The 23,152-nt window shown below is 37.2% G+C and overlaps 1 protein-coding gene across 3 annotated transcripts in view; it reads right to left on the bottom strand.

Moving 5' to 3' along the window:
* Positions 1 to 6,100: 6,100 nt before the first annotated feature.
* Positions 6,101 to 23,152, bottom strand: part of AASDHPPT (aminoadipate-semialdehyde dehydrogenase-phosphopantetheinyl transferase) — a 30,695-nt gene continuing 13,643 nt past the window's right edge. For all 3 annotated transcript variants that reach the window (XM_054272080.1, XM_054272078.1, XM_054272079.1), the window contains exons 3-6: positions 22,381 to 22,502; positions 21,508 to 21,669; positions 14,786 to 14,863; positions 6,101 to 10,076 (exon numbers count right to left, since the gene is read on the bottom strand). In XM_054272080.1, coding sequence (XP_054128055.1) covers positions 9,918 to 10,076; positions 14,786 to 14,863; positions 21,508 to 21,669; positions 22,381 to 22,502 — 521 coding nt within the window. In that variant the 3' untranslated portion in view covers positions 6,101 to 9,917. The remainder of the gene's footprint in view (positions 10,077 to 14,785; positions 14,864 to 21,507; positions 21,670 to 22,380; positions 22,503 to 23,152) is intronic.

The raw sequence follows: 23,152 nt of genomic DNA, 5'->3' as shown, positions 1-23,152 counted from the left end.
ATCTCCACTGCAAGGAGGGGACTCAGTCCCCCATAGAGGGAAATTAAGCTGAAATGGGTAAAAGAATAGGAGCAGGAGGAAGAGAGTGCTGGTAATGTGCTGTGATTACAAAGTGTTTGTGAACTGGCTTGGGATGCAAGCAGCATCACAAAAGAGACCTTGGCCCGCAGAAGATAAAAATATCCTGTCCAAGAAGTTGTAGGTTAAGCAGGAAAGCCTGACAAGCAGAGGCTATATACCCTAAGCACAACTGAATTATCTTTTTGTTCATACATACACTCACATTTAATTAAGTTATGATATTGTCGAGCCTTTGGCATACTGCCTGCTGTATAAACATTACTGGCACAGACATTCTATAATTCCATTACAGACTTACTAATTCAAATGGAGGAGCAGGCAGGCATGAAACCAGCTGGAAATTTCATCTGAAACCCACCTCTGCTTCAGACAGAGAAATGCAATGTGCCAGGATGGCAGCAATGTCTTCACTCACAGGAGCCACCCAAGGTCTCTGCTCACATCTTTAGTGTATTAGCAGACAAACATCAAGTCATTCTTGTATCAGCACAGCAGCTCAGGATGATCCCCATGCACAACAACATCATCATCAGAGCTCGAAGGAGCTGCAGTTGGATTATTAAGTTTACTATTGGTGGGATTCAATTATTCCTGCAGTATTTATGTAAGAGTAATCCAAAGGGGCTCCAGTTGGGACAAAGCCTCCATTTTACTGGGAGACAGTTTTTTTTCTCAAAAGGGGATTGCAGTTTCAGCTGATGATACACAGACAGAGGGAAAACAGAGGCAACAAGAAGAGATTTTATTATGGTTGCACAGAAATACAGGCAGCAGGCAGACACTAATTCTAAAATGACACTTTTATATTAGCAGACATCCAGTAAAAACATAACTACATACCCTTCAATAGTTAAAATAGAAGAAAGGCAATTTTAGACCAATAAAATAAACAAAAACTCATATATCACAATAACAAGAAAATGTATGTTAGACATGCAGAAATATTAAACTTTGGAAGCTAAAAGAATGGAGAAAAATATTTTATCACCAGAATTGGAAGCTCCTTAATTCTTATCTCCCCACTGTGCTATTGTCCTGTATTATTTGTAATTGAAAGTGCATGCTTTGATGTACATAAATGAAAAACTGACAGACTGGGGCTCTTATCTTAGATTCTGTAAATCCTGGAACAGTAGTTTTCACCACACATTGCACGCTAGAGATTCCAGTTTTAGCTGCTTTTGTACTTACCTTAAGAATTAAAGCTTCTTCTTCCAAAGTCTTGTTTGATGTCAGCTCAGGTGCTAGACTGGTTCGCAGTGCTTGGCCTGATTCATTTTTCTCATCAAAGTTCCCCAACCTATGTGAATTCTCAGAGAACCTCGTGGGTCCAGGAGGGAAGCCCTGCATGCTGTAATGGAAAAACATCTGATTCAGTGTCCTATGGTAGAAATGGGATACTTTAGAGCTGGGGAATCATTACACACAACAGAAAACAGGTGTCCATTCTCAGAAGCTCAAGACTGAAGAATCCACAAGAGTTGAGATTCAGATTTCCATTAACACTTATGCTCTTGATTACTCTTTTATCAATAATTTTACAGACACCAAGAGCACGTTTGTCTAAGTCCTAAGGACCTGTACTGCACAAAGAACATGTAGGCAGCATTTCTGATACCCTGCCTTACACCAGCACAATGAAACCACCCTTTCAAAGCAGGACACTGTAGTTATTTGACTGTGATGTGCCCACTTGTTTTTCTAATTAATAGGTGTTCTTCTACCTGCCAAGCCACCATGAGCTTCTCTTTCTCAGAAGCATTTGTTTTCTGAAACAGTTGCATCTGGTCTCTCTTTTTTAAAAAAACTGCAAGCATGTCCTGTAAAGGTACCATGGATTTTTCCTGTGTCCTACTGGATGCTGAACTAGGAAAGCCCTTAAGAGCAATGGACTAAAGCAAAATGAATTCAGTGCAGTTGCTTCAGTTCCCGTTGACTTCCTTCATTCAAAGTACCAATCCTTAAATGATAAAGAAAATAGATATTTACCTACTATATTCACTCATTTTCATAGTATTTTAACTCATGTATTTTTAACAAAAACTTCCAACAGATAAAAAAATTATATCTTAATCTGCTCCTTCTCCTATTTGTTCAAGGCACTGTTTTTTATTTCTCAGGTGCTGGATCTTAAATTTTCTCTTGCATCAGCCCAAGTTATTCATACCATTTGTATTACCAACTCTTGAAGCACTTCTCTGACACTTCTTGGTTACAGAGGTAATAAAGATGGGGTTGGTTTCTAGTTCTTGTAAGGCTTATTATGTGTATATATATGCGTACGTATATGTGTGCACTCTACATATCTGTATCAACGTAGCAAACAGATACTTGCATCAACACATTTAAATTCTAATGCAACTGAATTTTCATTTGCCTTTTAAAAGCCTGTGTATACAAACTAAAAAACGCAATCCAATCAATGCTGCACTCAAAGTGCTGTCACTCAAACAAAACCCCACCAAAACCAAAACCATAATCATTCTATTAGAAGACTTCTGAAGTCCCCAAATTGGCATCTATAAATAAATCATACGTGTTTTAGAATTCCTACTACATTCAGATCTTCACTCTTTCAGCAGTCCTTTAGGAGAAATTATTGCCTTCCTTCCTTCCTTCCTTCCTTCCTTCCTTCCTTCCTTCCTTCCTTCCTTCCTTCCTTCCTTCCTTCCTTCCTTCCGCCCCTTCCTTCCGCCCCTTCCTTCCGCCCCTTCCTTCCTTCCGCCCCTTCCTTCCTTCCGCCCCTTCCTTCCGCCCCTTCCTTCTGCCCCTTCCTTCCTTCCGCCCCTTCCTTCCGCCCCTTCCTTCTGCCCCTTCCTTCCGCCCCTTCCTTCCTTCCGCCCCTTCCTTCTGCCCCTTCCTTCCACTGAAGGCTCACCTCAGAGAATAAAAGTATCTTCTGATTTCTTAAAGGCATTTACACAAGCAGTGCTCTATAGCCCTATGGCCAGAACATCTGACTTTATCCAATCCAACTGAAACTAATGTGCTTCCACTGCAATCAGCAATTTCTTACTTTCTGGTTTTATCCCAAAAGGTGACCAAGAGATAACAATGATTTCTGCAAATAGGAGAAGTCTGACTGCTAGACTTGAAATGCAAATAAATATCCTACTGCACTCTAGGGAAAACATTCTAAATTAACAAAGCAAATAATCTAAAGATCCTAACAAGCAATTAGGCAGAAACAATGATATCAGAAAGATCAGTCTCTTTGTAATACACTGTTTTCACTCACATGAGAACAGTAATTGTGATATGTGGAAATACAAAACCAGAGTACAACCTCTACCCACACAGTTTTACTATACAAAATTAATCTAATACATTTTCCTAATGTTGTACAGGCAGCTAATTAATTGTAGACCACATAATTGTCACAAGATTAACAAAATGCTTTTATGCAGGTAGTAAACACTGCTTGCTGAGAATATTATTCTATTCAGTAAACAGTGTATGAACTTAATAACTGCAGGAAAATTCCATTTCTCTAACAAAGAGACCAGTGACCTCACTGAATAAGCATTTCACTGTGCCTTTCACAAAAGCTCTCAATGAGGATGAGGAGCACATTGTACAACAGATACAGAAACTGAGTGGATTGAGAATCCACTCACCTGACGGCAGCTGTGATAAATTACTGAAAACTTTGCTACTGAAGCTGAGAAAACACAGGGTATTCATTTTAAAGAGAAAATATTTTCAAGGAGGTATTTTTTGATTTTTGCCTGTGTGCTGTTTTAAATGCAAACCCCAAGTAATTTCAATAGGGAATCATTTAAATATATCAAAACACCCCTATGATGAAAAATAACAAATGAGTATTTCAACTACGTACAGATATTTGTGTACTTATTTGCAGAGGAAAACACAGACCTGTGCCTAATTGAAAGATAAGATAAGCAGTGTGTGCATTTATATAGAAGTCCACATTTATAAACATAGAATACATGTATTAAATTATTGTTGTAAAATACTACATATACAGCTTACTACATATAACATGCATATAAAATCTGCAATCATTTTTATTAAGTTTTTTTTTTTGCTATTCTTATTGCATTTCCCTTCTGCACTAGTTATTAAGATTGCCATCTATGATGCCTTAAAGCCAAAGCCAGCGGTATATTCATGCAAAGGCAAAAACTGAAAACAGTGGTGACAACAAGTGGTAGCAAATTCATGGGGCAGAACTCCAACACTGCAAAACAAAAAATCAAAACAGTCATGCCACGGAGAGTTTGATATTCGGTGCATAATGCAGCAGTATCACTCAGCAGAGCGAGGTAATTCCAGAAACCAGGAGGCAGCTTTAGAGCCCCTGTAGTAGGAGCATGTCCTCTCCCCCTCTGAGCAAGCCAGTGTCACACCCAACAGCTGAGCCATCACTGCCTGCTCAAGCAGCACCAGGCTGCTGAAGCAGGGCACACCAAGCTCCTGACTTCTGCCTCTGGACAAAGATTCCCAGGGATTAAGTGGATGTGACTGGCTACTTGGGTGAACTTCAGCCTATTTCATGATTAAAGGAAAGCAATTTTTTAGAAGACTGAACCAAGTCTGGAAACATTAAGCTACAGGGACAAGAGAAACTCACAGTTGGGAAATCTTAACTGGGACTTTGAAGCTGTAACACAGATGCTATTTAACCTTGAGGGGGAAAAAACCCCAGAAACCCAAATAATAGCACTGAAGCAAGTTCAGCTGCTCTGAAAACTTAGAACAAAGCAAAACTAAGAACTTCTGTGAGTTAAAAGCTAGCATTAGTATACCTTTTCTTTTATATTTACTTTTCATCATTTGCTTTACAGCATTAAAGTCTTTACATGTAATTTCTTTACTCATATTTTCCATTAATCCACTAGAATTTGGTAATAGTACCAATACATTTTCTTCTCAGCTCAAAGACAACTTTGCTAGCAGAAATTGTCAGCATGCTGGGACTAGCCCCACTGAAAGTTGTTGCAGCAAAAGTACCTCAGGTGGGTGTGTTAGAGGTCCTATGGTACCAAGGGCACAGCACAAGGCACACCAACACACAGAGAAACAGGACAGAAATGAGGTACCTGTCTACTCAGGTGTTACAACAAAAAGGGGCAAGTATAAAATGAAAATCTCAGTGTTTTTGCAGAATATCTGGCTAGACTTAAATGCCTGTGTTTAAGTCCAAAGTGAGAATTTTATACAACTTTTAAAAGTATGAACCTGAAGAAAACTCTTATACAACCCCTTCAGAGCTTTGCCATTTATAACTATAGCGTTACCATTTATCAAAGCTCTTAAAGTCCTTCCAAGTTCTGGCATTGCCTATTGGTCTGGCATTGCATCTTGATAATGCTGGGAATCTTGGTGTCCCTGCTCCAAATGTCAAAAGGCATCACTAAATCCTTAGGACATATCTGGCAAGCATCCTGGCAAACCTCTGAAGTACTCCAAGAGGTTTTGGAAAACAGAAGATGCATTTCAATTGAAATACCCGCTTCCTTACTGTTTAACTCACTTATAAATACAAACAGGTTTTCACATATTTTAAAGAAAGTCTTGTGCAAGTAAAAGAGCTTTTTCTGTGTGAAGAAGCTCCTACTACAGCCTAAAAAACCTTTGTGTTCATGTCCTAATTAAAAAACAGATCTTCAGAAATTTCATTTGAAGCAACACTGGGCAACACCGTAGTCTAATATCTGAAAATGTTCATCCTCCTAAGAGTGTTAAACTTCACACTATGCCAGTTTCGACCACAAGATGAGATACACTCCAGCACAGAATGCACCAATATTACATCCTATTCGTCAGAAACTGGGTTGCATGTTACAAAATTAAAATTGAAAGCTAAGTAGTGGAGAACTGGTCCAGACCTTGGCTGCATGACTCATCCAAAGGGTGCCATTAAGAATGTACAGTTTAATGGTCCCATAATTTGTTTCCAAAATTGCAAAGGAGTGCTAGACAAGTGTTTCAATAATCTTACCTCTGTCTTAATCTAAGTAATAGCAAGATAAAATAATAACCACAAACAAACAACTCAAATACAAAATAGTCCACATTTTATTGCAGTAAAGAAATTATACCCAATCTTAGAAGAAAGAGGATTCATAATAATAATTTGCCTGTGCAGAGCAAGAAAATAACATATTGCAAAAAATGACTTTTTGAAGAAAAAAACCTTATTTCAAATGCTGTCTCCCTTGAAAATTCAGAATTTATTTTCATGCTTACATTTTCTACAAAGAGCGAAGTAATCAAAACTAACTGAATTCTGGAGGATAATGAAGCACACCTGCAGAATTAGGCAGCAGTTAAGGCTGACAGTCTCAATTGCTGTTTTAGACATGGTTTCAATTTTGCCAAGAACCACTTATCTTTGTAGAATGTAGCACTATAATCGTGTAAAGCTCCAACAAAGGCCAGTCTATGCTGACTTGCATAACCATCTTTTCAACTTTTTCACAAATCATCTCCTTATTGCAGTGTCTTGGGTAGAGATGGTAGTTTAAAGTTGAGCTGTTCCCCAGATGTTTCCCAGAGCACACATACAATGACCATATACACATTTCTTCTGTTGATGCACCTCTGATTTCCTGTCTAAGATGAGCATACTTGATTAACATCAGTGGACTTGATCCCGTAAGATAGTAACAATCTACATCTTGTGTAAGTTTACAGACTCCGTAGAAGGCTGAGTGAACTCTCATGATCCACTTTTCAGTTACAGATTTTCACATCAAATGGCACCTGTCTCTTGTCACACAGTTGCTAACTGCCTTGAACCCAGTTTTACCCCCTGAAGTTCCTAATCCGCTCAACTGTTTTTGATGTAAAATACAAAAAGTTTTGAACAAGTCCAAACTAAAACACGTCCATTCACTTTTAATCATCTTTTCACTGCAGACCAAAAATTTTGAAATTTATTTTTTGATCAGAGACTTAAGATATACTTCTCAGAAACACTGTGTTGATTTGCTACCTAGGAAAACATAGGATCCAATCTAAGACCGAAATCTGAGAATTTGAGAAATGGGAGGATGGGTCAATGCTGTTCCATAGGGAAAAAGTCTACCTAGCTGCAGCCACTGCTGGAAAAGGCTCATGTGGAGCAGAGCTTGTGTTTTTACAGCTTCTTACTCTCATAGGCATGTGGCACAGTTATGTCAAGGACACTGTGTAGAAAACAAAACAGATGAAGGAAGGGAGCTCTGGAGAAGGAATCAAAAGGCGCTGAGGCTTTTAGATGTAAATGGGACAGAAGAATGATGGGAGACAGCAAAGGTCAGTTCACCTAGCCTGGACTGGGCCGACAGCTTGACCTAGCAAGGGAAGCTGGAGCTGCTCTCAAATGGCAGAGAGGCTCTGAGGCCATTGGCTCTGTATTCTGTGGAAATGCAAGTAAGTTAGTGTTGTGGCCTTGTGTGGAGAAAAGGCTCAATTATCTTCTTACCAGCAAAAAGTGTGACAGTGAATTTAAAAAGAAATTTATCTTAGAACTGTGAAATAACATTAATTTATTTGTACACACTAACAACACTTATTTCAGTACGTGCCTCCACAGCACAGATATGCAGAAAAACTTCCTTCTGATTTTAAGAAGGATCATTCACATTTCTAAGGAGTCAGAATGTCCTGCTGGCCTTTTAGCAGCATGCTTTTAGCCAAAAATTCCATAATGATCTAGCTGCTCTTTCCCACTGAGGTAAAAGCAAGTACAACAATTGTGTCCATTTGCAATGACATAAAGCAACCTGACTCAAGTGGTTCTTCAAAAGGCATTACCATCACCTAACCTAATTGCTATTAAAACTAAAAATGAGATTAACTTGATTTTTCAAACACTTCAGTGTAAATTAAAAGACACAGAAAAAAATCACACCCTGAGAAACTGCAGTCTTCTAGAAAATTCTTTATGAACCACTCTAAAGTAAGATTTTACGTAATGGAAAACTAACCAAAACAAACTCTTTCTAATTAGATACAAACTTGAAAACGATCATATATCTTGCAAGAAAACCAAGCACAATTTTCTAATTTAATAAAATTGGCTTGTCCTCTACTTACATGCAAGCACAATATTATAAATAATTCACTAATACTTTTAAAACTCTTTCTCATGAAAGAAAATTTCTGGTTTGAGACATTGCTTTCATGCAAAAATAACTAATCTCTAATATGAAATTAATTCTCTTATCCCCAGAAATCTAGATTGGAATTTTTTTTATTCAGTTCATCCCATATTTGCAGTTTGATTCATTGGCCTAGCAAAAAAGTTGGCAACTTCAAACTGTCTGGCAAAGTTGCAACTGATGGGTCCAGTGACTGATTGGCATATACTGGACCTCTGTGGATTGCAAATTATTTATTGCAAATTGAATTTCATTTTTCTGAAAGACAAAGACTCTGGAATACATGACTTAGAATTTGTATATAAGGTAATCTGTATTTTTTTAAACTTGAGATTTGAAGTTACTGAACGTCTAATTTTGCCCCTGTGGAGACTGAAGGGAAGAGCCATTGCTTCACTGATTTGCAGTTTTGGAGGGGAAAAAAAGCAAAACATTAAAAACTATGATTAGCATGCAGGATGAGAGACTCATAGAAATGGAAAAAAAAATTAATCAGCACTGGAAGCAGGAGAGTTTAGCAGCATGTTGAATTCAGAATTATTCAATGGAGTTCAGAACTCCAAATGCTTGTTCAATAGTTGTAAAAATCATCCTCTCTCACAAAATTTTCTTCATCTTTGTAATATGGGATAGATTCAGTGGTTACACTGCAAGTAGATTCTCCTTTTCACGGTGTACACCAGAATACAGGGTGAAGCCTAGTTGTACACAACCCCAAATTCAATGAAGATCTGTGTTTAACCGCAGGACAGAAGGTAATTATTTTTGTGCAAAGATCATTCTGTTTTCTCAAATTTAGATGGATCTCATTGTATCTATGATTTCTAGAAAGAAGAGTGAGAAGTAATGGCACAAAACAGGATTTATTTTGAAAAAGGAGACAAAATATGCTAGATGTGTACCCAAGATCTATAGATCTCCAGAAATCTTCATTTGATGTTAGGACAGTAAAACTGTTCTGTCATCAGACATTACAAGACTATTTGGAAAAAAGTAAATAGCTTTTTTTTTCTTTGAGCTTCCTTCCCCACACGACTGATGCAAATGCAAGCCTAGGAAAATTGAATTGCTGCTTGGCTTGCATCTATTGCTCAGGAAAAAAAATACAAAAAAGAACTGTTAAAAGACAAATACTAAGTTGTGTACAGGAAGCTTTAATAAACAAAGATAAGAAGTGAAAAGACTATGAAATATTTGTAAGCTAATTCCCATCCACATATGTAGCTTCAAGACTACTACAGACCTTTACAGCCTGGCATTACACAAACACCAAGTGTTTTACAGCATAAGAATTTGTAGCATTTTTTTTATTCGTCCATCTGAGAATAAATTAATAATTTTTGTAAGAGAAAAAGCAGTATCATAATTTAAGTTTCAGCATAAATTAGTATGGAAACACATTTTTATATACTAAACACTTGTTCATTATAAACAACATTATTGTACAGCTGCTTTCTGTTCCTAGCCTGGATAATAACTGAAGTGTAAGAACCACAGGCAAGGAGATGCAAAAAGGCATGTTGGTTTAGGCTTCTGATTCAGAATTCCTTACGAAAGGAAAAATGTCTTCCTTAGAATCCCAATGAAGTGTCATGAAAATCAGGTTGTCAGCTTAAATAGAGAAGGATACATTTCATTTACATATGTGCACTTATTCACGTACTTCAAATTAAACAGGATAACAGCGTAAGAACTTTGTCAAGTTTCTTTTTCTTTTACACAGTCTTATCTTGAATGTGAACTCTGTCTCACTGGACCCTCCTGCTTTGAACAGAAATTGTCCCAATATGCAGAATCCTCAGGTGCAACAGGAATACCAGATGCAACTAAGTCTTCAAAAGTCAATAATGTAAATTGTGGTTGGTTAGGCTCCATGGAATGGACCTAAAGAGAAAACATATTAGCACAACATGATCAATAAATATCCATTTTCTTCCTGTAAAATTCTCTGTCACATTTAAACTACACATTGCTAACTGAAGAAGAAAGAAGACAGTCTATATTTGAGACTAATGTCCCTTCCCCTCATTTAGGCTATGCAGTCACTATTAGAAGCATGTAACAGGCCACACAGAAAAATTGAGCTTTTTGTTCAAACACAGTTCACAAAACTGATGGAATAAGGGCTACAGAATGCTGCAAGTATGACAGAATGACTATTTAAGTCCAGTAAAGAGAAAGACCACCATAAACAAATTGTACTTCATTCTTCAGTGGATAAGATTATTTGAGTCAATTGTGTGAGCATTTATTCCACTAGGTGTGCCTATCTGTACTCATTTTAATACAGTAGTCACTGATGTTTTGCATGCTTCTCTCAGACTCAAGTGCTACTTAAAAACTGAAGTGGTCACAATCAACCTGCAATTCCCCATGTTAAAACCAATTAAATGTGGACTGAGAATATTAGAGATGATGGTGTCACAGTCTCCATGTTAGGTTCATCACTCCAAGAAAAAAAAAATTGCATTTCAAAGAAGAAAAAGATTTGGGGTTTTTTTTTGTTTTTTGAGCACACTACTGTGCAGCCTGCTGTATGCCATCTTCAAATGTAATTGATGTAATTGTTTGGAGACAGCAGGGCAGATAGTACAGCCTGCACAAATCAAACATAAATATAGCTGATTCTTCTAAATAGGCATTTGCAGGAGCAACCTATTCTTAATGTTTAATATTTCATAAAATTCAGTAGGGCTCCTCTGCAGTGGTGTTACTCAGTACATCAGACAAACTGACTCATTTTTGATGAGCTTGCCAGAGTCTCTCTGTGTGGCACTACAGCCTCTGGTGCATCAGTCACTCCTCCCAATTTGGCGTCACCAGCAAACCTGCTGAGGGTGCACTGCACCATCATCCAGTTCATTAGTGAAGATGTGACACAGGACTGAACCAGTATGACCCCTGGGGCACAGCACTGGTAACTGGCCTCCAACCAGACTTTGTACCTCTATCACCACACCCTGTGCTCAAACATTCAGCCAGTATCCAATATACATCACCGTTTGCTTACCCAGCTCTCAGCATTTTTCTAGGAGGATCTTATGAGAGACAGTGCAAGAGACAGAAGGTACTGAAATACAGGCAGACAACTACCCACTGCTCTAACCTCATCTACCAGGCCAGTCATTTCATGACACAAATTGACCAGGTTGGTAGAGCATGATTTTCTCTTGGCAAAGCTAGGCTGACCAGTCTTGGTTATTTCTTTGTCATTGCTGCGCCTGGAAATGGTGCTCAAGACCAGCTGCTCTACTACCTTTCCAGCAGTCATGGTGAAACTGTCAGATCTGTAATTGCCTGAGTCCTACTTCTCCCATGCTTTCTTGCAGTCTTCGGGCACTTCTGCCAGTCCCCGTGATATTTGGGGACTCAATAATCTTTGGATTATTGAGAGGGGCCTTGCAATGCCAGCTGTATCCCATAAATATTACTGACTTACACTCATCCAGTTTGCTCAAGCATTCCCTGGCCTAATCCTCTTCCTCCAAGGGCACATCTTCCTTGCTCCTTCTTTCATCCCTGCAACCTGGGATTCCTGACATCCAGTCTTGCTAACAAATACTGATGCAAAAGGGGTATTCAGCACCTCAGCCTCTTTCAACATTTGTCTTGTTGAGTAAAACCCTTCACTCTGGCTTCTTTGCACTTACAGAAGTGCTTCTTGTTGCTTTGAATATCCCTGGTCAGATTAAATTCTATTTGAGCTTTAGCTTTTTAAACTTCATCCCTGGATGCTCAGATATTTCTGTATTCTTCTCATGTTACCCATTCTTGCTCCCACCCTCTGTATGCTTCCCTTTCTATGTCCAAGTTTGGCTAGGACCTCCCTGTTCATCCATGCAGACCTCCTGGCCTTTTTGCCTGACTTCATATGCAATGAGATGGAACTCTCTTGAGAGTGGAGATGATCTTTGAATCAAAAGCAGCTTTCTTGGCCTCAGCTTTCCTCTGAGGCCCTATCCCACAGGACCCCTCTCTGTCCTTTGAGGAGGAGAAAGTTTGCTCTCCTCATGTTAAGGGTTGTGAGTCCTCCTCACTGCCCTAGGACCCTGAACTCCAGCATCTCGTGCTGTTGGAACCCTGCAGCCACAGACAGATCTGTGACTCATCATGTTTATTCCTCATCCTGAGTGCACTGGTGTACAGGCACTTCAGAAGCACTCCAGCACATTGACTTTCAGGAGAAGATTTGGGGAATTTGTTCATAATTGTGCCCTGTAGACCCTTCCTTCCTTACATCCAAGTGCTGGAGGTGACTTGGTCCAAGGTCAAATTTGAGGATTTTGTTATTCCTTTCTGTCACATCAGGGAAGGTAGGTCAGTAAATAGGCAAAAAGCAAAAATTCTCCACGTCAGTATTTGAGCAATAGGCTACTATCAAGAATAAATGCAGAGACAACAATATGGTTTGTGCTTGTTGTAACAGCACAGAAGAACTCTTAGCTGTCAATGCAGACTGAAAGTGAAAAAGATTGAGCTGCCTCTCCCTTTACGTCCTTACACAAGTGACATGGTGTTGAGACATTTCTGCTCATCTGACATTCTGGAGATGAGGTAAAGCTGCAGGAATGGTGCCTAGAGCCATGCAAGTGACATTGCAGATGCATACCAAACATGAACCAAGCCTCTGAGCTAAGAAGTTGTTAACAGATGTAGTTTGAACCTCAGCACGTGCTTGTCTGAAGGAAACGTGTCTGGACGGAATGCATCACAACTCTAGTGAAGTACAGCAAGAGACAGACAGAAGACACTGTCTATCCTTTATATCCTACACAGGATTTATAAAGAATTTTAAACTCAGACATCTTTTATTGAGACTAGCCTTAGATAAATGTCTAGATCTAGGTTAAGAGCATAGATAAACACTCTGTTCCCTCAAGCATATAGCAGTCACTAGCATTTTGATAAGACTCTTGACACTAGAGATTTTTAATTACAGTACATTGACATAACAATTGATCTTTCCTGGGAATTGTAGGTACATGCCATCATTTTGTGAAGAAAGCTGAAAATAGATGTTCTGCAAGCAGACCATAATGAATTACTCCTGTGATTGCAGAGAGGGAACTGACACAAACACTGACATCCTAAAACAACTGGGTAACATTTACCCATATGTTAAGCTAGAATGAACAACTTTTTCTTTCAACACATCTAGCAATAAATATAATAATTTTTATGGTTCTTTTAAAAAGAGAGAAGGTAACATCCATTTCCTCCATGTTCCTGTTAGAAGGAGGCCTAAAAAGGCACAATGCAATAGTACATAAATTTTCACTTAATTTCCTTACTGGGGAGTCACAGAATGCGCTCTTGTTCTGCTTAAAGTGACCTTTCTTCATAGAACTGAAATAATGAAATTTAGGCCCGTCATAAATTTAGTCAATGGACAAGTAAGCCTCTGAGACTCTTGATTCAAAGACTTTTCATCATAACCTCTGATATCATGACTATTTTTTCTATGGTACGTTTAAGCTAAGTGACCATGATGGTGAAAGTCAATACTTAAAAATCCTGGATTCCTGTAGAATACGTGGGTAATTAACTTTAGTATGTCCTGCCAAAAAAAAATGCACATAATTTCTTAAAAAATATTTGTCCACTGATTTATCACATTAAATCCTCAAAGGTATTTGGTAAAAAAAAGGTACCTCTTTTTCTCAATCTAACCAATATGAGTTAAAAGGTCTGCATCCCTTTGCTATCCATGAATATTGACTTTGTTACCATGATAGATGGTGTGCGTTACCACTCCCATGCTTTTATCCATTCCTATACTAATTTTCTTTTTTCTTTCTAGTTCCTGGTAGAATCTTTGTATCTAAATAACAGAAAACAACTAACCAATTTTCATGTGAGAAACCAGAACAACAGAGAAAATAGGGCAATTTGTCACACTCTCGTTTGCTGACTGTCTGGCTGTTTTGGCTACAACTTGCCAATCTGCCTGTCCCTTAAATTTGACTTTTATTGCTATTTTCAGGACTGAGGTCTTTGTTAAATTACACAGAAAATCATGAAAAGCTTTTAAGTAGCTTTTCTCTTTCTCTCTACAGAGACACCACATGGAATGTAGACTAGCACTGCTGTTCTTCCCATCTGTTGGTTGTTGCTGCTTGTCTCAAGGGTTATCTTGTCACAATGGTGTTTGAGCGATGGATCTGCTCTGGGATACACGCACTGACAGTCCCCCACTATAATCAACTTGGTGAGGTGTCACACAAGTTTAGCAGTCCAGATTGGTTCACTGTTTCCATTTCCCTCTGTGAAAACCATCTTTCCCACATGAGTACTAGCAGGCTGTGACAAAAATCACTTAATCTTCTCTTGAATGAACACATTAAACACATGCATTACAGACTTGACATTATCTGTTGCTGTCCTCTGAAACCATTTCTCCTTCACAGACTTTTCCTGAAATAGGCACAACAGAACTAGAGAAAACACCAGTAACACTGCTTGGTTCTGGTTAATACCATGCCTAAGATAAGCCTTCTTCTTGGCCCTGTTTATGAGATGACACACTTTTAGCTACACTCTAAGTTTATATTCAAGTGATCACCAAGAGATAGAACTACTTCCCAGTTCCTTACATCAGAATCCTTCTGTGCAAATCCCTCCTGTTTCCCAAGTGCCACTGCAACATGATGATTGTCATCCAAGCGGGTTTCCTAGTAAAGATCAAAAATGGCAATGTAAATGCATTTTCTTTTATCGGTTTCCAGACTACAGAGTACATAAGTGTTTAGAGTATGGTTCAGAACAATAGCACAAGACCATTTAAAACACTTTAAAATAATGACATTCAAAAAGCAACAGTACTTTTTAGCAGTTTTCCTAAAGAGTTCAATGATGCAGGCACATTAAATGTTCACAGGGCTGAGAACAGATTACTACAGGTTACCACCATCTTATCCATTTGTAAATATTTGTATTCAAGTTTGTGACCTAAGCATTCCTTTACCAGTCCCTTCTAACTCCCAAACCATATAACCCATCTTAGTTATCCTTTTCCAGTGAGATGAACTGTGAACCTCAAGAAGGTATTCTGAAAAACAGTTATGTCAGTGTAAACTTAAACCAATGACTCTTTCCCTCTTGGCTTCAGACAGCATGTAGGAGCACAGCTTTGAATTCCAGACACAGTCTGTGTATTGCTATGTGTAAGTACTAATCAACAATTTTTAGATGTATAACTATATATTTAGTAATGCAGTGTTTTATCTATTTAACAGTTTGGTTTGAAAGTGTTTTATTCTAGAAAGACTAAAAATTCATCCTAAACAATTTCAGGATAAAGAACCCCAAAGACATTTACTACTTCTGAATAATGCTTAATCCATAGCCAAGCCATAATTCCATTGATTTTAAAAATATATATATCTAAGGGGACAAAATAAAATTTTCCATGCTTATTTATTCAAAAGCTTTCATGTATTTTCTGCACACTTTCTAAACTAGAGATCAAGAATAAGAAGAATTTTACCTAGGAAGGTGATCTGTTTCGATACTGCCATTCATCTGAAAATTAGAAAGTCATTGGGATATTCTCCTGGGACTTAAGACTGAATCTCCAGTTTTGGCTTCCTTGGGAAATATTTTAACTGCACTATATTATAATATAAAAAAAGCACCATGATTTCCTCCTATTTCCTCTGACATGTGGTTGGTTGCCTTATTTTTCTCCCCCTTTAATCTAAGCAAAATGTGTTTTAGAATGGTGTCAGTGGGCATCAGGCTTTTCTACAGTTCATCTAATATACAAAATTTTCAAAGGCTTCAGTTGCCAGGATACCATTCCTGTGATTCCAAAACAGCCCTGTGCATACATATATATAAACATATATATATATAAATAAAAAGCCAAGCTGCTCAGCTCAAATCTACTCATCCCAGTCCAGCCAAGGCAGCACTGGAGCTGCATCCAGTCATGTGGAGCACTAGGACAACTGTAAGGTTGGGGAATGTTTCTGGCAAACGTGGTGCCTTGGCTGAGAGGTGCTGGGGAGGAAATAGAACTATGTTTTTACTTTGATCTCTTCAGCACCAAAACTGTGCCCATTTGACAGCTTTAGCAGTGAACTTTAGAAACCTCACCTACTGAAAAAAAAACCCCATCAAGCTCATGTTGTCATACCCTTCTGCAAAGTGCTAGTAAGAAAATGAATATTTCAATTTTGTCTAGATTAAGAAAAGTATTTCATATAAGAAAAACTAATAAACCTACAGAATAAGCAGTACTTTATATAACTGCAAGAGCTATAAATGTACTTCCTATGGGGTATTTTACTGGGTTTTCCACTCCTTTACTAGGATACAAAATTGAAAGTAAGTCAAGCATAAAGAATGCTATCTCAGAGGTAACCACTTGTAGTCAGTGTGAACATTTCTGTAACTTCCTCAAAAATAAGAAAGACTGAATACTAGATGCTTGATCAGGTGTTGCTAAACCATTTCTATAGTTCTGAGGTGGCAGTGTTTTGTGTTCTTCTAGATGGAAAAATTACTGTATCCTCTTTTTAATTGCTTCATTTTCCACACTTCTTCATTTTTTTTTGCATGTCCAAGAAGTCAAAGACAGGTCAGAACAGAGAGCACAGTACAGCACATTCAGCAGTGGCTTACACCTGTAATCAGAAATCTGCAAACAGCTTTAAGCACAGAATTTTCTTTTTATCAGCTAAGAGGTCAACTTATATTACTTCTTGTTTGTTCAACTAAAAACATATTACAGATGCTATTTCACATATTGTTAGCTAAATAATGGTGTTTTCAGTTCAAAGTTGCATTTAACAGGCAGTGATTGTTTAGATAGACCTTCCCTGCAGAGACCCTGCCCAATGAACAGTAAATGAAAAAGGTTCCATTTCATTTATTTCATGTATCCTCTGTGGTCACAAGAGAGTTTTCAGCATCTTACAATAAAACATAAACTATGCCCTTCATCTATCTTTGCTGTTTCAGGGCAATGTAAATCCAGATGAAATACAGAAGGGAACATCCTTCCTGGCCTTTACTAGCGGCCAGCAAAAACCTTAAGAAATGAAATTAATGAAACATACTGAAACTATAAAAAACAGTGGATCAGCTTGTTTCCCTGGAGATATTGCTATACCAGCTTATAAAATTAGTATCTTAAATGGAAATAGATAATTAACAAAAGGAGGACAATCCTATAGAATTCCTTCAGGGTAGAGAGATTGTTCTGTTGAGACTCTTCTCTATAAACCAGAAGTCATATAATGGAACAAAATTTGTTTTTGTCTGCACAGAACAAAAGTGTTACTAGAGCACAGAGAGATTTACAATGATCTCATTTCAAAGACTTGGCAGAATGATGTGTCTGGAATTCAAATCATTGTGAATTCACTCAACAACAGACAGCTTATGATAAATCTGTACCTTCCCAGCCAGTAGAACTGATTGATGAGTGAATTCAGTTGGATTAGCTAGTCTTAGAAATGAAAGTTTCTATTCTTATTTATTCCTGACAATGCAACAGGATTAACTTCTCTTACAGAGGGTGAAAGATGCCAACTACAGTTGCACACCAGCAATTACTAAATATGTTTCAAATTGACCCAGGTAATCTCTCTTTCAAATTCATATTCTGGAAGTAATTTATTTGCATATAAACAGAACAAGCAAATATTTGTTGTGAAAAAATGCAAAATGTTATCTGTGCAACAGCAGTCCTGCCAGGTGATTCTTAATCCCAGAGCAAAGTTTATGATAAATCATGTACTTCCTGTATAAAATAATTGCATCCAAAGTTGAGGTAGGTACAAAAATAAGTGTTATGTCTCATTTAAAATTCTTCTTTAACATCGATTCCAGTAAGTACTATCCAGTTATTCTTCCTGATCAATTGTACACAACTGGGACTAATAGGGAAAAGGTCACGAATATATTTAACATTTTTCAAATCACTGACTAGGAATTTATTTTTCATAATCTCATAGAATGGCTTACATTGGAAGGGACCTCAAAGATTATCTCATTCCAACACCCCTGCCTTGGACAGGAATACTTTCCACTAGACCAGGTTGCTCAGGGCCCCATCCAATCTAGCCTTACACACTTCCAGGGATGGGGCATCCATAAGTTCTCTGGGAAACCTTTTCCTGTGCCAATATATATTTCCATATTTAAGATCTGCTACAAATCTGTCTATCTTATAAACTTGCATTGATCTCTTTAAATTATAGAACTTGTCATAGCTGCTTTCAATCAACTTCTTTTGTTTTTACTAGAATTAACTATTTCTTCATTCTTGTCATAGTAGTAGGCAGCTCATACCACACAGGAGGGTACTATGAGAAACTGGAGTCCTTGACTTTGTTTCAGTGTGTTAACAGCACTACTCTCATCCTGAATTCAAAACACAGCACGACACCAGCTGCTAAGAAGAAAATTAACTGTACCAGAGATAATATACAGAGATAGTATAATTTTCCAAGTTTATTTTCTTCAAAGGAAGTAAACGGAGCATACAGAATTACCCATAATAATAATCATCATCACCATCATCATAATGACTCCATCCTAAATCAACACCCTGACAAAATACTGTTATCACTCTCCACTGGGCTAGCTGTCCTTTGCTTAGCAACAGCTAAAGTCACCTTTTTAAAATGAGGAAAGCATGTACTGTCTATATGAATAAAGCATATTCAACACGTATAGCAGTCATATCTTGAAATGAAATTGATGCTTTTAAACAAAGCTTTTTTTCCTCCAACTCCTTCCAAAACAGCTGAAGGAAACCTGCGTAGCAATCTCTAGAGTAATATACAAAACCAAGACCCTAAAGCTAAATCCTTCCATCAAGACCAAACAAGAAGAGCCTTTTTCTGATCAACTGCCTTCCATTGAAGCCAAAAAATGTGGGGTGTGAATGAGGGCAAAGATACTTCTAGAAAAACTAAGCCCTTGGTAAGAGAACCACACACAGTCAACTATTAACTACATAGTAGTTAATTTGGTATTTACAATGAAATAAGAGAAACCTTTCTGCACTGTTCACAGAAAATTCTATCTCCAATTTGAATTTGCTTTGCTCTGACTGTGAACAGTCACAGGGTGTCTAAATAGTGTCAACTTTGATTTGTTCTGATTCATTAGTATTTCTCTTGACCTTTTAGTCATGACAAGTATAAGGTGGAGGATCTTTTCTTGGTCTTTATGAATTTAAAGTTATCTTTTTCATATTACATGGTACTTTCTGAAGGAGATTTCAGAATATTTTGTGTAACTTAAATGGATAAAATCCCCTTTATTTCTCCCTTCCATTTTTAGTAAATTAGCTTCTCTTTAAAGAGAAGCTTTAAAATCTTTCTCTTAAAAACTGAAATAAATCAATCAAAAATATGTGATAACTGAATTTTAAAGAGTCGTGCTCTCTTTGATCATTTCCTTTCACTAAGATATAGGCAGTTCTGAAATGTAGAAGTGAGGTCATTATATTTTTTTATTTGATAGAAAAAGCTCCCTAAAGTAAAACTGGCACAACAGGGAACCTAAGGAAAAGCCTGTATCAGTAATATATAGTCTTACAAGTGACACTTTCAGATTTCTCAAAATTAGTGTCTTCAACTAAAAAGTTATTTCAAAAATCTGATGAGACAAAAAAAGACTTTTCTAAGTAAGAAAACAGACACAAAATTGAAAAAAAAAACTTGGGAAGAGACAAAAAAGTAAAGCAGTGCTTAATTTTTTGCTCTCCAGAACTTGGTAACTGAAAAACATTTTATTTATTTAATTTCAATGAATGTTGATATTTAAATGAAATTATATCCCAATTGAGCTTGTATTTAAATGAAACTTGATATTAAGCCCTTTCTTTGAAATACAAGAATCTGCCTCATTATAATACTGTACTTGTGGGAAGCAGGTGGGCAAGCTTGGAAGTGGAGACATTCCTCAGACAAAAACTGCATGAACGTTCTAGCAGTAATTACTAAGTAATAGGAAAAAATCCAAACAATTAGAAAGCATTTAAGTATTACAGGGAGCTATCTGCATCATCATCTTCAGGCTATTTCTGTCAATGAACCACAGGCACATCGAGGACCAAAATTAGGAGTTCCAGAATTCAATGAAGACAGGCAGACGTTCTCTTGGCCATGGGACACTGCAGTAACACAGAAAGCATTCTGGTACAAGACCTACCACAGGCTTTCCCAATAACCTCCTTTGCCAGTGTAATTCCAACTAGTGAATTCCATGACATACTAATATTGTTATACTAATACAAATTGAGAAAGGGGACTGAGTTAGTATGCATACACTTGTAACATAAAACCAAAAATGGACAGGAGTGCTGAATGAAGGAATGAACTGTGAAGAAAAAACTTATACTCTGAAATTAAACATTACTGGAACATTCATTCTTTCAGACCACATGCACAGGGTACATGTAGTTTGTATACTAAAGAAAATAAACATACAGCAGAAATTTCTCATTAAAAAAGCTCTACTGGAACAGCTGTCTACAACAATATAGGTATTTTCAAAATGCGAATATGAATTTGAAACGGAATAATCTTACTGAAAAGTGAACTTGACAGTTTGTGCCATTTTTTGCTTTGTTTAAAGTGGTTGAACAAACATGCCTCTGAGGCGTAGAGATATGGGATTGTCATTTATTTTGTTTTCAAAGCTTGTTTTTTAGGTAATTAAATAATTTGAGAACATTATGAATCGGAATCATCTCAGCTGGAAAACACCTTCAATGCCAGCAAGTCCAACTGTTAACCCAGCACTGCCAGGTCCATCAGTAAACATGTCCCTATCCGATTTTTCCCTATGTATCCTTTAAGCTACCCGAGATGATACTGATAATTTCTTACCAAATCTGAAAGGATAGATATTTTAGTGATAAGCCCCAGTAACTCTAAAGGAGGAAAACAAAAGCCTAAACCCTAAGACTCAGTTAGACTATTGAGACCAACAATTCTACACCTTCTGATGAAGAACTTTAGAATCTTAGACTGTTCAAGAAATCAGGCCTGAATATATTTCTGTGAACTTCCTGCATAGGAATGTTCTTCCCAGAGTGCAGGAAGTATATTCCAGACACAGAAAAAAACAAAAAGACATTATGACTAATCCATCTACGAGGTGTCTTTGCAATCTAAAAAAAATCTTTAAAATGCTGCAGATTTATATTCTAAGTTTTGATTAATATAAGCTCAATGGGGTTCTACAGAGGAAAGAGGCAAAGCTGCAATTAAAAAAACAAACATGGAACAAACATGCAATGCAACGATAAGGAGCTGAGACTGCTTATCACTAGTGAAAACATTTTCTTTACCTCAAATGTCCACTCCTCTTCTTTTTCTCCATCCAGAAACATCTTTGTCTCCTTATACACCTTTCCTATTTCCAGTTGCAATGGAGACACATTAAATTCAATTCTTTGCAAGTTAAAGCCAATTCCAACTCCAATGGCCTTTAAGAAGCTTTCTTTTAAGGCCTAAAAGACAAAAATGTATTTTATTTATACTGACTACAAGCTGTTTTTTAAACTGCTATTTACTGCTCTATAAACATTAATTCTGAGCACACATTGCAGATAAAATAAAGACTTACACTACTGTAAATGTGAGGGTAGACTGATGAAATTATCAAGAGAAAAAGTCATCAGCATAGTTTATACCCAGCCTAACCTGCTGCATTAAAATAAATATGCAACTGAAATTATTCAGTGGTGCATAGAGATAGAAGTGCTTTATCTTGTTCTGGCTATGTGTTTAAAACTACTAATAAATCCCATTGGAAATGTCAGCTGTACCATGCTTCTCAAAGCTATTCTGATATTAAAATAATCACTGAAATATAAAGTCCACAAATATCTTCACATGGAAATGGTACCAGGTAGCACCAGGGGGTTTAGACTGGATAACAGGAGAAACTTTTTCATCAAATGGCATTTCAAGCACTGAAACAAGCTGCCCAGGGAAGTGATTGAGTGACCCTGAAATTCTTTAAAATATGGGTAGAGGTGGTGCTTAGGGACATAGTTTAGTGGTGGATTTGATGATCTTAGATGTCTTTTCCAATCTAAACCATTCTATGATTCTGCACAAATACAAAAGGATTACATTTTTACTATAATGAAAATAAAAAATTACATCAGAAAAGAATGTGAACATTTGCAGACTTTAAATAGGAAAAGAAGTATTACCCAGTGCCGATAAAACATATCCAGCTGCATCCATTCATTACTCATGGACTTGATTACATCCCACTCTGTTTCAGTAAACTGTCGCTTCATTAAGTGAAAGAAATTTGGAATTGAGCTACTACCTATAAATCAGACAGAGATATTTACAGAAATTTTAACAGAGTAGTAATAATAAGCAAATGAATTACCTCACATTATTGCTCTAGAAAAAAACTCATGAGAAAAAAAAATATTAACCAACTCTGCTCCACAATTTGAATTTATACAGCCTCAAAGCAGTGAGCTGATGGTTGTACAGGATGTAGTATTTCCAGCATTCTCTAAATGACAAAGTATTTAACCAATGATAATTTTATATAAACATAAAAAATTTATATTCAACTACAAAAGTAGGATATACAGTCTCTGGCACCTGACAGCTTGATCTAGTAACATTTTATAAAATAGCATGCTGTTTGTCAAAATTTATCAAGCTATTCTACCTCCCACCCTTGGACGGTGAGATACAGAAGAAACACTTTTTTAAGCACTTGTAAAAGCACAGTCTTCTGAATTTATCACACACATTTAGCTATTTGGATTGGATTTATTCTGGAAGAAAATGGAGATAGAGAGGTGCCCATAATAACAGTAAGAAATATACCAATGGAAAAAAAAATCCTCCAAAAAATCCAGCCTTAAACTACCAAACCTTCAAATCCTTAGATCAAATTTAAGATACCTCTAAAAATAATCACAGCTGAGTGGCACTGCAGCAGCTCTTTTCCCCACT

The sequence above is a fragment of the Melozone crissalis genome, unplaced genomic scaffold, assembly GCF_028551555.1.
Source record: "Melozone crissalis strain CALT ecotype California unplaced genomic scaffold, PUWL_Pcris_2 ptg000013l_1, whole genome shotgun sequence".
NCBI lineage: Eukaryota > Metazoa > Chordata > Aves > Passeriformes > Passerellidae > Melozone > Melozone crissalis.
Note: the sequence above shows the minus strand (reverse complement) of the source record. Positions and strands in the feature narration are given on the sequence as shown.